The sequence below is a fragment of the Helianthus annuus genome, chromosome 14 (assembly GCF_002127325.2).
Source record: "Helianthus annuus cultivar XRQ/B chromosome 14, HanXRQr2.0-SUNRISE, whole genome shotgun sequence".
NCBI lineage: Eukaryota > Viridiplantae > Streptophyta > Magnoliopsida > Asterales > Asteraceae > Helianthus > Helianthus annuus.
This window is the reverse complement of record NC_035446.2, coordinates 116,457,802-116,472,270: the sequence shown is the minus strand read 5'-3', so window position 1 is coordinate 116,472,270 and position 14,469 is coordinate 116,457,802. Positions and strand designations below refer to the sequence as shown.

The 14,469-nt window shown below is 34.1% G+C and overlaps 1 protein-coding gene and 1 long non-coding RNA gene across 33 annotated transcripts; one reads left to right on the top strand and one right to left on the bottom strand.

Annotated features, from left to right (window-relative positions):
- The first annotated feature begins 313 nt into the window (after positions 1-313).
- LOC118486389 lies at positions 314-3,485 on the top strand. Its single transcript, XR_004878764.1, has 3 exons — positions 314-520; positions 1,707-1,794; positions 3,083-3,485. It is a non-coding gene; the product is annotated as an uncharacterized LOC118486389 (long non-coding RNA).
- Positions 3,486-3,623: 138 nt separating this feature from the next.
- On the bottom strand, positions 3,624-14,402 carry LOC110909102. 32 transcript variants are annotated; one of them, XR_004878753.1, is made up of 18 exons: positions 14,073-14,402; positions 13,758-13,851; positions 13,605-13,654; positions 12,839-12,919; positions 12,576-12,683; positions 12,386-12,496; positions 11,460-11,512; positions 10,641-11,218; positions 10,433-10,559; positions 8,056-8,929; positions 7,197-7,375; positions 6,387-6,452; positions 6,170-6,239; positions 5,937-6,043; positions 4,996-5,550; positions 4,624-4,701; positions 4,477-4,512; positions 3,624-3,917 (listed from the first exon to the last, which is right to left on the bottom strand). XR_004878753.1 is itself a non-coding variant. In XM_035982793.1 (4 exons), exons 1-4 carry the CDS (start codon positions 14,134-14,136, stop codon positions 12,800-12,802), a joined length of 312 nt encoding a protein of 103 aa, XP_035838686.1. In that variant the 5' UTR covers positions 14,137-14,402; the 3' UTR covers positions 12,690-12,799. The 32 variants fall into 32 exon arrangements, 1 of the variants encoding a protein (XP_035838686.1); XR_002575138.2 differs by having other exon boundaries at positions 13,605-13,692; positions 13,758-13,835; XR_002575135.2 differs by having other exon boundaries at positions 13,758-13,835.
- Positions 14,403-14,469: the final 67 nt, after the last annotated feature.

The following is a 14,469-nucleotide window of genomic DNA, read 5'->3' as shown; positions in this document are numbered from 1 at the left end:
CACCTAATCAATAGGTGTTTGGATCTAAACAATCAAACCATTATGATCCGGATTGATTTTGGGATCTACTGTACATACCAATTGTCGTCGGTAATAATTCCAAAAGACAAGGCGGGGCACATACCAATTGTTAGTGATAACTTGTAACGCCCCAAAATCCGAATTTAAATTTGATAACTTGATCCCTTGTGCTAAAGCTTAATATGAGGTAACCAAGTTATTTAGTTTAGTTAAAATGTAACTTCAATAACAAAGAATGAATTTCTTTGTGACCAAACAAGATAATGAACAAACTATAGAGGGTTAAAAAGGGGCAAGTGGAAAGATGTTTTAATTAAAAACATGGGGGAAAAAGGAAAAAACCCAATTCTGGGTCTTGTGGGTCGCGAACAGAAGGCAGGAAAGGAGAAACCCTTCTCCTTCAATTGAGTTCAAGAAATTCAGCCAATTGAAGCCCTAATCGTAGTTGTATTCATGCATGTCAATGATTTCTTGGTCATCTAGCCCTAACAAATACATGGTAAGTTGTAATTTTGGATTTGATGATGTTTGTATGAATTGGGTTATGATCAATCCTCGAAATTGTGTGAAATTGAGCATGATTATATGTTAAGGTTATCGTATGGAATGCGAATTATACATGATTTTGATGCTATTTGAGGTTTTTGTGAAAAACCCACTTGTAGAAGTAATGTTATGAAGATGATGATGTTGCATGTGCTAAACCAAATATAGTTTTGATATATATGAAGTTGGATATTATGGATTATTGTTAATGACCTTGATCTAGGATGAAATTTAGGTGAAGTTAGGGGAATTTGATGATCTTGATATGAACTAGTAAGAATATGCAAAGAATGCTTGTACATAATGTTTTGTTAGTAGTACACCCGCCAAGTGTTCGATGAAATGCCTAAGAGAGCAAAATTGTGAAATTGTATGAAAGTTGTGGGTAAGTATGTATAGAAGGTGCTTATGGTGTAGCCGTTAGCAAAATAATAAGTTAAGTGTGCTTAAGGTGGAGTCCATATGAGAATTCGGATTTGAATGTATGGTTTGGTAAAATTATGCATTAGGAACTTGTACTTTATGCTTCAATGGTGTGATGCTCGCCATGTAATTGATGCGCTTGATTTATGGTGATTAAGAGTGAATGTGTACGAATGTGAAATGAATAGTTTATTGATAAGTGATAATGTTGGAGTTATGTCGTGTACGTATGTAAGATGATAATTTTGATTAAGTGAATGTTGAACAATGCGGTTGTCGAATGTAGAGTTATGAAAGCATAAGTATGTGTATATTGTGTATGTGACTAGGTGATCATGTAGTTGTATGTGTTATACAACATTATGTATGAAATTAATATGATGTCATTAATATGGTCTATTATATCAACATAAATGCGTGTTCGAAATTGGAAGTTATATGCTAGAAGGTTGACTTTCTGAAAGTCAACAGAGAATTTATAGCATGGTTAGGCATTTTGACACAAATATAAGAATCGAGAGATCATGGAATATGTGTTAGATCAATTACGTGTTATGTGTGATAACAAATTTGGATTTCAAAGATATTGAACTATGTGGTTGACAAATCATGTCGTATGCATGTTAGTGAAAGTCATTGTAGATAAGAGTTGGAAAATGTGTGTTAATATAAATGAGCATGAATACTAACATTATTATGGCATGACGGCATGAAAGAATATGAACCACACTAGCATGGACCAAGCATGGAAGGCTAACGGGTCAAGATGAGGCAAGGAAGCGGGTATGAACACGGATGCACAAAGTAAGTGATTTCGTAATCACTTCTTAGTTGTTTATGTAATGTTATATGCAATTTAATTATATGTGATAATTGAGGTCAAATAGGAATGAATTGTATGATGTCAATGAAGTATTAAACGGATCTTAGTTTTGATCCGAGAAAGGTAGGTGTGATTAAGAAATTGTAGCTAAGTAGTGGAATTGGTTACTTATGTAAGGAATTCCTTTGTTATTAAGGATAGAGCATAGTTGACTAAAATACCCTTGATAGGTATATCGGGCAAACGACCTTAGAAGTCGTTTGGAAACGAGCTATTCGATTAGAGTAATGTCTTGGACAAGTATGAAAGCGAAGTATAGGGTTTTGTATGTCATAGTCCACTTAATGCGCAAATACCCATAACGGGTCAAAAATAAGCTTTTGAGCGAAAATGGGTTAAGAGGATGCAAGACGTCCGAGAATTTAATCTTTTATGATAGGTGCCAATGAAATTATTAAAGTTCATATGAGATTGAGGTCAAATAAACGGAGTATGTTGATAAATGCACGAACGGGTCAAATAGTTAGAAAATGATAATATGTCGAATGCACGTAAGTTAAGAATTTCCTTAATCCGGAAGTAGGATTTTAAGTTAATATGATAGAATGTGAATTTACAAGCATGTAGGAAGAAACGGGAGGTTAAACGGGTAAACGGTTCAAACGTTATGCGCGTTTTAGTGCGTACGGACGACGAAACGGAACTGCAGAAAACTGCAAATTCTAGAGGGCGTCGCTGACGGGTATGGGGGCGTCGCCGACGGGCTCCAGAAAGTGAATTTTTGGCTGACGGGTTATTTGACTGTCTACGGGGATTTTTGGCTACGGGTAATTGCAAGGGCCGTCGCCGACGACCCTAGGGCCGTCGCCGACGCCCTCCCCAAGTTCAAAAACCTAAAAATTTGTTATTTAAGTTGATTTATGTATCGTAGGCTTCGGTTTGTTATCCGTGGACTACGGTGAACTTTCCAAACATGATTTTGATGGTTCCTTAGATGTCTATGGGCTATAAATCTAAGTCTAAGTCCCATGTAAATATTGTATGATTATATAAGGATGTAGGAAAGAGATGTACGTATGTGGTTGTGTATGTATGTATGTGTAAAGACATGTATGAGTGTATGCACGTATGTAAAGTTGTAAGAAAGGTATGTATGTATGTATGTATGTAGAGGAGTATGTATGCATGTAAGATGGTACGTGTGCATGATTTAAATACGTAGAGTTTTAATGTTACTAATTATGCGTTTGAGGTTGGTATGTAATGCAGGAACGAGTACATCGGATTCTTACGAAATTTAAGCCCAACCCGGAATAAGAGGATGAGTAAGGATAGTTGGGTGAACTAATGTTAAATTGCCGAACGTTATTCAATCCTTAATTATATGAGATTAATATTATATGATGTTGTCGTTGATTAATGGCTAAGTTGTATGTGATGCCCACAGGTGATACACGGACTTCTTCTGCTACTTAGGAAGTGAAGCGGACGTAGATCGAGTCAAGAGCAAGGATTGCACGGATAGATCGACCATATAGTTGAAATATATAACGTCTAGAAATGTAAAATTTAGTATGAATGTTGTGAATTCTTTTATAGAACGTTTAACATTTTAGCTTTTGGAACCTTCTCGAAAGTAATGTCGTTAATAAGGAAAGAAATTTTAAAGCTCTTTTCCGCTGTGTCATATTTTTAAGGTAAAACGTGTTAGGGCGTAACATAACTCTTAAAGTCATTATCAAACTGCAATACACAAGTATTTTTGAATTTTGTTTTACATTGGACAGCTTAGGGTAGTTATATTTTCGCGTATCACCAATAGGTATTTCTTATTTTCCTGGCTATATATCAATTTGACCGAAATCATATGCTATTTGGTACTACTACATTAACATAATTTACACCAATTTATGGGCCGGTTTTTACATCATCTATCAAAGGGTCGGAGATACCTAGTATCCTCATATCCACCACTTCTTTACATCATCTATAATTAAAATCCTGGAGACACCGCATGCCTTTCCAAGTACAGAGCCCTGGTGACACCGAATGCCCCTCGAAGTACTTGCTTTGAAGTAACAAACACCAAATACATACGGTACTTCTGCCAAAACAGTTGTAAATGTTTAGTAAAGGTAAAATTAAAATCAACACGTCTATTTTTGTCGACATTTAGCTTAATATACAACGACGAGTCAACGACATAATAATTCAAGAACCAATAAGTGGCCTATAATCCAAGATTCTTGATTTTTCATCATTTCAATATAAAAGCAACAAATTCAGTGAATCTTTATATCATGTTAACCCAATGCTAAAATAATTAGAAGAATTGATTGTTACCCACAAAAATCATAACAGCATCATGATTCATTATTTTTATTCGTCATTTGAATCAAATGGTTAAAAGAATTAAAGACAGTGAACTGGTGCCCAACAAATTCTAGTTCTTTTCATCATTATAATATAACAGCATCAAGATTATGGATTCTTCTCATCAATGTAATCTAATGATACAAAGTTAAGACATTTTATCAAAAGACACCTAATTAAGAACTAAGAGTAAAAAGTAATTGCATTCTGAATGAAGCTGGTCAAATCAGTAAATAAATTTCAAACCTGATGCACAATGTCACAGAACTAACATAGATTGTAGCACATACCTCTGTCCGAACACGAAAGGCTTGCTTCCAGAAGTCCTTTAAATTAAACAGCATATTAGAAAATATAACAGACAACATAGTTATGAAATAAAGGAAAGTAAAGTTAAGATTATGGTCTGGTGGATGAAGATTTGTAAGAAAACAAACCATGATTGTTGTTAATGATGTGGATTCAAATCCATTTTCCTCAGGCACAATATATGCTGCCAGAAGTTCACATCATGCCTAGAAAAAGAAAACAAATGTCAAATAAATCCCAAAATTCATTTACTCACATTTCAACAAACAATTGGTAGGCAACCTTTAACATCTCTATTCAATTTCTCAAGTGAAATCAACACTTAAAAAAACTTATAAAACCCCAAATCACAATCAATTAAACCTAAAAAGCATTACATAGCCTGTGCTATGAAACAAACATAAACAAAAGAAAGAAAACATAAAAGCAAATCAAAGGCCCTAAATCACACAAAAACAAACGTGTTTGTTCATTAAGTAACAAACCCCAAATTTGTTCACCTTTAAACGGAATAAAACGCATGGGATAAAGGGGCGCTGGTGCCACTGCCACGCTCCTTCCACCACCTGAAAGGTTCCAACAGCGAAGAGAAAAGGATTGCTTGTGTTTTGCTCGTGAAGTAGATATTGTTCTGGCATCCACAATGAAAAGAAAAGAAAGAAAATAAAAGGAAAAGAGGGGTCGCAATGCTACAGTATGGTGGTGTAGAAGGTGTGTGTTGCTGTAAGCAAACCAAATCTACACGCTTCCAGGTAAAAAGCAAAAAGCAGGTTAATGCAAGGTAAATAAGTAAAGCATAGGGTACAACACCCAATGCCTAGAAATGTTAGAAATTAGAGTTATAACTAGAAATGTAACCCGCCGCGATGCGGCGGGGGCTAAATTTATATTGAGATTTAGTCGGTTCTCACTATGTCGCATCGATGTAGTTAATTACATAAGCTGGAGCAAAACTGATGCTAGGCACTTTGCCAGTCTAAGGAGAGCTCTTGCCATGTATCCACTTCAAGATGTTTGTAAGCATCCTCTCCCACAACTGCTGTAAAAACTTGTACCTGTTTCAATGAAAATGGCCAATTATTATTCCCATACTTCTCTTTAATATAGAGAAATAACTGAAAATGTTGGCAGCCTGCTGCATTGAAGTCGGCACTTGGCAGAAGCCTGTTTGAACTCATCTCTTTTTATACCTTTTTTTTTCAAACCGAACTACTGGTTTAGCAAAATAAATGCTCTAAATGAATGAGACCCTTCTGCAGTAGGACAAAAAATCATGGTTGTATAGATGATTAAAGGAATACCTTTTAAACAAACAGAAAGTTTTGACCTTGGCTAGTTTATCGTTTTTACTCTTAGCAAAATTACAAAGTGTAAGAATACAGAACACAATTATACCACAAAAATGACACTAACCCAACTACAAAATTAGATATGTACTAACCATATGCATAGATGCCTCTTAAAAGATTTTCTTGCAAACCCATAGCATCAAAAATATCATAAACTTCATCATACGATGTGAAAAAATCCTGTCCATCAGTAGAAATCCTGTAACAGAAATAAAAGAATGTGAGCAGCATGTAAAAGCAAGTTTTTTAACCACTTGACCGATTGCTTCTTAGAAAGTATTTACCGACGTCTGTGAAAACTATCAAATAAACAAATTAAACTTACAGCTCGTTCATTTTGGAATCAAAGTGACGAGTGTCAAACTGGGAACCTTCTGGTGCAGCGCCTGCCATGACTGCAGAAATCAAAAGCAACAATTAGTCTAACACCCTTTAAGTTGTATAAAAACTTTCAAAGATCAAAAATCTTTGGCGATCTAGCATACATCTCACTTTCAAAGATCACAAATCAAAAGCAACAATTAGTTTAACACCCTACTCACTTTGCTCAGTTTTGAACCTCACACCTCGTCTAACAGGCTCAACACCTGTTTAAGCCTTGAAATTATCTACACATTAAACAAACAACTTTAAAAAAAGAAGTGATTTATCTTTGTTTTGACAACTTTTAAGAAGTCATAGTGGGTCAAAAGAAATCAAATACACGTTATTAGATCTTATTTATTCGAACACCTTATTTGGTCTTAATGACCACTATCCAAACTACTGGTAGTCTGGTAATCGGTTAAAAGAACCAAAGCATATTTCATTAGGTCTTAATGACCAAAAGACACTTGTAACTCGTCAGAAAAAACCAAAGACACCTTATGAGATATTAATGGCTCAAACAATATTACATTAAGAAAATTAACAATCACTAAGTGGGCTAGCCACACATTGGCATCTCGTCTAAAATGCATGTGTCTCTACCAAGTGGGCTAGCCCCACCTTGACATGTTTTCACTTATTAGCTTTTGTTTTGAAGTAACATTCATAAATAACTAAATGTATAAAATACTAAAATAATCTTCTTGTGCTAGTAAACCCTTGCCATCATTATATAAAAAAACATTTAATCAAAGATGACAAATTAGATAATGTAAATCAGATCCGAAGTATTACCAGTGCTGGAAATAGTGATATAAAGGTCTGGAGACAGCCAGTGGAACACAAAGGCCATGTAAATGAGATAGTAAACATCAAATAGTAACCGAAGTTAAACTCTGCTAAAATAATAATTTTGGGTACAAGAAAACTGATTACTCAATGGCTATATCATATAACACAACATGAAAGATAGTATGATGAGTCACCTTGGAGCGGAGAGAACTTCAACGGAGAGGTGGAAAAGGTGGCATGAGTATAATAGATGTTTTCCGCTCTTTTTCCAACATGTAGAAGTATAGACTGCACGTGACGGTGCCAGCCCACCATGACTTACACTAAAAGGGAGTCTTTCCCACGAATTCCGAGCAAGACGACTTTAGACGATCTACAAATCGATAAAGAAAATGAAACTTTATGTGTAGCTTTCTGATTACAACCAGTACGATATTCAAATGTTTTATGGTGATTATCAGTCACTTAAGATTGGCAACATAGAATAATATTACAAGCCAGTGATAATCATATATCTACAAGAGCACAGAACACAGCTTAATTCATGTGAAGATGTACAAAAGTGCAAGTTACATGCATCTAGATGGACTTATATACTGTCTTGATCACAAAAGAACATAACGGGTGTCCTTCCGTCTATATAATCTTCTTTCCATAGCAAGGACAACTTCTAAACTCTAATTAGTAGCTAGTGAAAATCGATACACCAACCAAGCATACAACTTTTACATAAGCAGGTGATAGGATTGCAACACCTCACAAATAAAAAACAGTTAACCAATTAATTGCAAACTTATAATCCGCTCTTTAAAAAGATTTATACTTGATTAGTGCACATGAAATACAGTCAAAATTTGAAAACAAATCAGTTCATTAGCAATGACCTTCAAGTAGTAGTTAGTAACTTTTTAGCAACCCATTTAAAATTGATCAGCAACCACAGTACCAAAATACCAATGTACCACAATGTTAATTCGCGAAAATCTCATTCAGGCATTTTATCAAACAATTGGTGTGCAATTTCCAGTCACAAGATTAACAACAATCTCTTACCTAACTGGAACCCTAGCCGCCAGCCAGATTGCAGACGTCCTCAACACCTTGACGATCTGGTTTCAAAACCCCCAAACTGGAACCCTAGCTGCCATCACTGCCAATCTGGTTGTCGGAGTCGTCGCCATCATCACCTTCAACGGATTGGGGTGATCGGCTTCCACTTCCTTTCATTTGTTTCTCTCTCACGTCGTGCTCTCTCCGTCTCTCTTTCGCTCTGTAAACGTGTGTTTATGAGTTTAGGACTTCAGGGTAAAATGAGTAAAAAGGAGGAAGTGGTATCCACAAGTTATAAAGAAACACTAATTAAACATAGGGTACAACCTCTAATGCAACAAAATGTTACAAATTAGAGTATTATATAATTATACTAGTGCTAATACCCGCGAATTTCGCGGTATTGAGAAATGATATGTTTCTTTTTTTTAGAAAAAAAAAGTTTATACTGATCATAAAGAAACTGTACGCATAGACTTATTATGGAAATCTGAAGTTAAGGATTAAAATACAACGAAACATCGTACTATAGATCTAACAAAACCGAAAAGATAAGTAAATGAAGAAAATAATCTTGAGACACTATAAGTCAACTATCACTTTGTAGCCCTTAACAACACTTAACGAAATATAAATGAAATTACATAAAAAGTTAAATTACAATTATAATTTACAAATGAAGAAAAGACAATACTAAATGGATCATGTATAGGATTTCAATGCACCACAAATACTCACAGCAAGGATTATCTACACACAGGTATAATTACATATGTTCCTCTAAAAGTATTCATATTCACACAGCAACGATTACTTCAATGCATCTCTTGATAGATTGAGGGTCATTAGGATTTTTATCAGCTTGAACCTGGCATGGCTGCTTCACAAAATAAGGTAAAACTTAGTGGCATCAATTAGATTGGTAACAAAAATCGGCCAAATCAGTCATATAGTTAAAACAGTGAACATGAGGGTTAAAAAGTGGCACCATGGGGTTAAAACACATATAATAACGGGTCAAACTGGTTACTGTCAGTATTCATTGATTTTTAATGTCGGTCAAAATGGGTGAGGTGAAAACAACCCACAAACATCATGTCTTTGATTAACAGGTCTTGTTTGATACGATCCCATCCAGTAATCATGTGAATATTTTCACCTATTTTTTCCATAACAAACCATTTATGATTAGGTATAGCCGTTAGAGTAACCGGTTTTGTAGGTATTAAGTTCTTCATATTATGATAAACAAAAAATCTATCGATCTCGTGTATTACACGGGTTTAATAAATATAATTTTATATACTAATAAAATAATATATCTTTAAAAAACCTCGTTTATTACACGGGTAGAATAATCAATGTAATTTTATATACGAAATAACAAAAAAGTTATATTTTAAGAACCCCGTGTAGAGTACGGGTTGAATAAATGTAATTTTGTATATTAATTTATAAAAAGGTTATATCTTTAAGAACCTCGTGCACCGTATGGATTGAATAAATGTAATTTTACATATTAAATAATAAAAAAGTTATAACTTTAAAAAAACCCCGTGTATTGAACGGATTGGATAAATGTAATTTATATGCCACATAAAAAAAGTTATATCTTTAAAAATCTCGTGTATTATACGGGTTGAATAAATGTTACTCATAAGTGTATAATTAAAATAAACTTTAATAATGTAACGTATTAGATAAATTAATGACAAAGTACATACCTTGTTTTAGGACATTCTATAGCCATATTTTATATCCCCGTCAAAGACTTAAATAAAAATAAACTTAATAAATATTTAAAATAAAAAAAATAAAAAAATATGACAACAATATTGCAAGAAATACATTATACAGAATTATAAAAAGTAATCAATTTGCTGCCAATGGGTCGTTAGGATTTGCTTAGTAAAAACATTCAGATGATAGCTAGAAAATGTTAGATTACATAGTTTTAGAACAACTTTGCTTGAAATAAAATAATATTGTTTTAAACTGCACTAAATTGACAATAACGAACTACACAAATCTGTACTTTTTGACAGCTCTATATGCCTAAAAACTGCACTAATTCAGGAGCAATAAACTACACAAATCTGCACCGGTTTGACAAATCAATACGCATAAAAACTACACTACTTTGATAGCAATAAACATATACGTCTACTGTGCAAGCCAAATTCATTATAACTGCAAAGCGAGTTTCATGAATTATCTTACTTGAGTACTCAAGCAATGAGAAATGTGAATGTTGAACAGGTGTTGGCTTAACACGTGCACATTCTAATGTTCACATTCAAAGCATCTCCTATATCTCCTTATGGTAGCAAAAAAAATGTAACGAAACTCCATTTGATTAAATAAACTTTTAATAAAATACCTTTTGAAGGACGCAGATTTTCCCACAAGCAAGTGACTGCAAAGTTCCCCTTAGTTCATTGTCCTAACTGGTATGGAAAAATGGGTTGACAGCAACTCGAATTTTACTTTAAATGCATAAAAAGATCCTAAATCATTTTATGCAAAAAAAATTGTTAATTATATATAGTATTACCTTAGTTCAAAAGATTGGATAGATGACCACTTACTTAGGTTGCCGCTTATCATACGGATTTAATTTCTTCACGCATATCGGATTCTTGATTTTGGCTCAAACCAATATAACACATATTCAATAGGTGTTGTTCACATAGTTATTGCTCGACTTCACACAGGCTTCTTCCGCACCACATAGGTTCTGATTCGTTCTTGTCTTCACCACGTCTACTAAGCGCATTGATCCGTACAACTTTGTTTAATTGACCAAGTTGCAATATTCTTTGGCTTCGTTATGATTAAAAAAGGGACACCAGAGCCAGCTTAATCGATTTTGACTCGCTATTGTAGATCTACTGATTAATGCTGTTTCATTGGCTGTTACTCTTCTTGATCGCTGTTGGTAGTCTTCTTCACATGAACACTGTTGCTTTGATAGGCTCACTTGTAAACTTGCCATTCATATGGTGGTTCATTGTTACATCCTTTGTTGCTTTTGTGTTGAAACTTCAATGCAACCTATAATATAGTTTATCCTAATCAACATATTAGACTCACTTCTAGATGGGAGGTACATTTTTCTCATTTGTAGAGCTCCTTGAATATCCTGCACCCTTCCAACATGTTGTTCCTGTGTTCATATAAACAAATTGTTCAAATTTAACAGAGTTGACTCCAATATGTTTTGTTTAGTGATCCATCATATCTTATAATTAACTGAAAAGTATAATTAGCTGTAAAGTAATGGTTGCATTTATTTCGTCAAAAAACAGAACAAAACATGCTTGAAACGGGTCAAAGACGTGAATGCACATCAAAAAACTAAGAAATCTGATGCAACTCATTGTGGGTAATCTGATGGAGATACATACCTTTGTCGAATGAGGAACCTACTTGTTAACCTTCAACTATAGCACTTGATTTCCTAATCATGAATAAAAATATCAAACCTATTAAAAACCCAAATAATGTGCATTAATAATGTGTAATTAACGTATAATTAGTTTTTAGCTATTTTGTAACCTCTTTGTACCATATAAGAGCTGTTCAAATTGGGCGTTAGATGTAGGGATGGCAATGGGTCGGGTTTGGGTCGGGTATTGGTAATCCCATACCCATACCCGGTTGTAAAATCGTGTCCCATACCCTACCCAATACCCGTCGGGTATTTGTCGGGTAATTACCCGTCGGGTATCGGGTATACCCGCGGGTATCGGGTATACCCATAAGTTTGTTAAATGATATACATTGAGATTTCCAAATACATTTTTTACTATTATAATTATTATATAATTTTATTTATGCAACAACTATTATAAATTAAAAATATACATTACATACATATAATTTTATTATAAATTAATAATAACTTTATAATATTTATACACTTCACAACATACAAAATATAAATACTATTATCAAATACATATCCTAAAAGAAAATTTTTTTTTCACGTTATGAACATATTAAAATAAATCACTAATAGATAAGGGTTAAAGGGAAATAAAAATATAAACTAAAAACATCGGGTATATGATCGGGTATATAGTTCGGGTAAACGGGTATGTGGTTTCGGGTAATCGGGTCGGGCATAACCTAATCCCATACCCGACCCATACCCGTGAAAATTTTTAAAACTAATCCCATACCCGGCCCAATACCCATCAGGTATCGGGTATCCCGTCCCATTTGTGTCGGGTTTCGGGTATACCCGTCGGGCTCGGGTATTTTTGCCATCCCTAGTTAGATGTATGTATAAAGGTGTATTTGTGTCGATTCGAAATTGATTTAGAATAACCTGCATCAAAAGACAAATATGGTGTTGATATACAACTGTAATTTATTTCTTTTAGTCACTGGCTACATAAATGTCTGGTCGATTTTCCCTCCCAGGCTATATACTCCATATCTGTATGTTAATAAAGTTAATAAGCATACCTACACATGTATAATAAACAAATAAGAATAATCAAGGCGTTGCAGAATACCTGTATAGAGTCATCACCAATACCACGTGCAACTGACTTCCCGTCACAATCCCACACGCAGGTGGTAACGGGAACCCTACCAGGCCTTGCAATTTTGGGTTTTATGACCTGTAGATAGAATCATAATCAAACCCTCTCAATCGATTTTCCACTTTATGAATTCATATGACACCTACTAATTCCAAATCACCAAGAAAAGAAGCAACACTATGCTAAACAAATAATCACGAAAATAAATATGTCAAACCAAAAATCACAGGTACCAGACCGCCCCTATATATACACTTTATAGCCCCAATTAGCAACATCAAAATTAGATTCCTTCCAACATCAGGTAAAGGACCCTATATCAAAAAAATAGTTGGTGTTATGGAATAATTATAACACTTAAGGATAAAATAAACTTGGTTTTGAGAAGACAGTATCAAATGCCTCTTTTCATGTGCTTAAATTGAAGTAACAAAGCTAAGACTATGTTAAAGTAATTAATGTAGAAAAGACATTGGAAATCATAACTATTGGAATAGAAGCAGGTTAGCCTAAATCCAAAAGGGAGCATAAACACTATAAAAGTCTACTTTTGAAGGGTAACGGGTCAAATGGACAAAATCACTCAAAGTCTACTTTTGAAGCATATAAGCTCCTAAATAACTTTATAAAAACATTCATATTAGTGTTATTATGATAAAATAATTGTTCTAACATAGTTTTATAGAAAAGATATATTATCTGAAATGCACTAAAACACCCCCTTAATCCCAAATCAATATACATCAAAAGGATCTTTGAGATCAAACCTAGTATTATTCTAACAAAAACTGATCTGGACTTTGTTAATAAATCATAAACTAACAACAATTTCTCACATGTCACATTCTTGCTGATAAATATTTTCAATGCAATGATAACTGTTTTCATATAAATTATAAGTTGAAAATAACACCAAATCAAAGCAATTCAACAACAAAAACTGAAAATCCACTTGAACTAATCTCGAATTAAACAAATTGGTCAAAAGTGTGTGCATACCTTCCATAGCTCTGAATTAGGGTTTTGTTCGCTAAGCAATCTCAATCCATCTTGCGTTATGTACGGTGAAATTCAACGTTGTAAAGTTCTAAATTAAGAAAAATCCAAGAGATTTGTGACGATGATTTTGTAATTGAAATCATATAAACTCACCTTGATAAGATTTTGGCAGCGACATTTCAGACAGAGCATAATTTTTTGGATTAGGTTTTGTGAGGAAAGGAATCGTACCTGCTAGTGATGTGTGCTATTAGAGATTGCAAAATAAACAAAAAATGTTAAAAAAACATACACAGAGATAAATCTAATCTGAGTATTAAGAGGTAAATATTAGGGTTTATGTGAAGACTGAAAGAGGCAAAACATATCTGATTATCAATTGTTAAAATCAAATCGATGAGATACAAAAGTTTATGGATGAAATACATAGAACGACATATAATTAACCAGATACTTGAATAGATTAACCTGATGGAACATTGGATTGTATAGGCTTGGATGGAACGACAGATTGAACGACTGAAGGATCCATTAGGTTTCGGAAGATGTCGGCAGAATGATGTGCGAATGGATGCGATTGGATGAGAAGGATATAGGTGCGAATGAAGTTGCATAAACCCTAGGATGTGAATGAAGATTAGAGATGGAGAAGAGAGACGTATGATGGAAGGAACAATAAGTGACCCAAATTGCTTATTCGGATCCCGCGTCGGGTATTACATAAGGAAAATCAAGAGATTAGGAAAATGGCGGGAAAATGAGATTTTGAGGCTCTAGATGGGTGACATGTGTCCCCTAATTAAGGCTTTTATTAGGTTGTATAGATAATGACTAATAGAAATAGAAAATGAATTACAAGTTTACT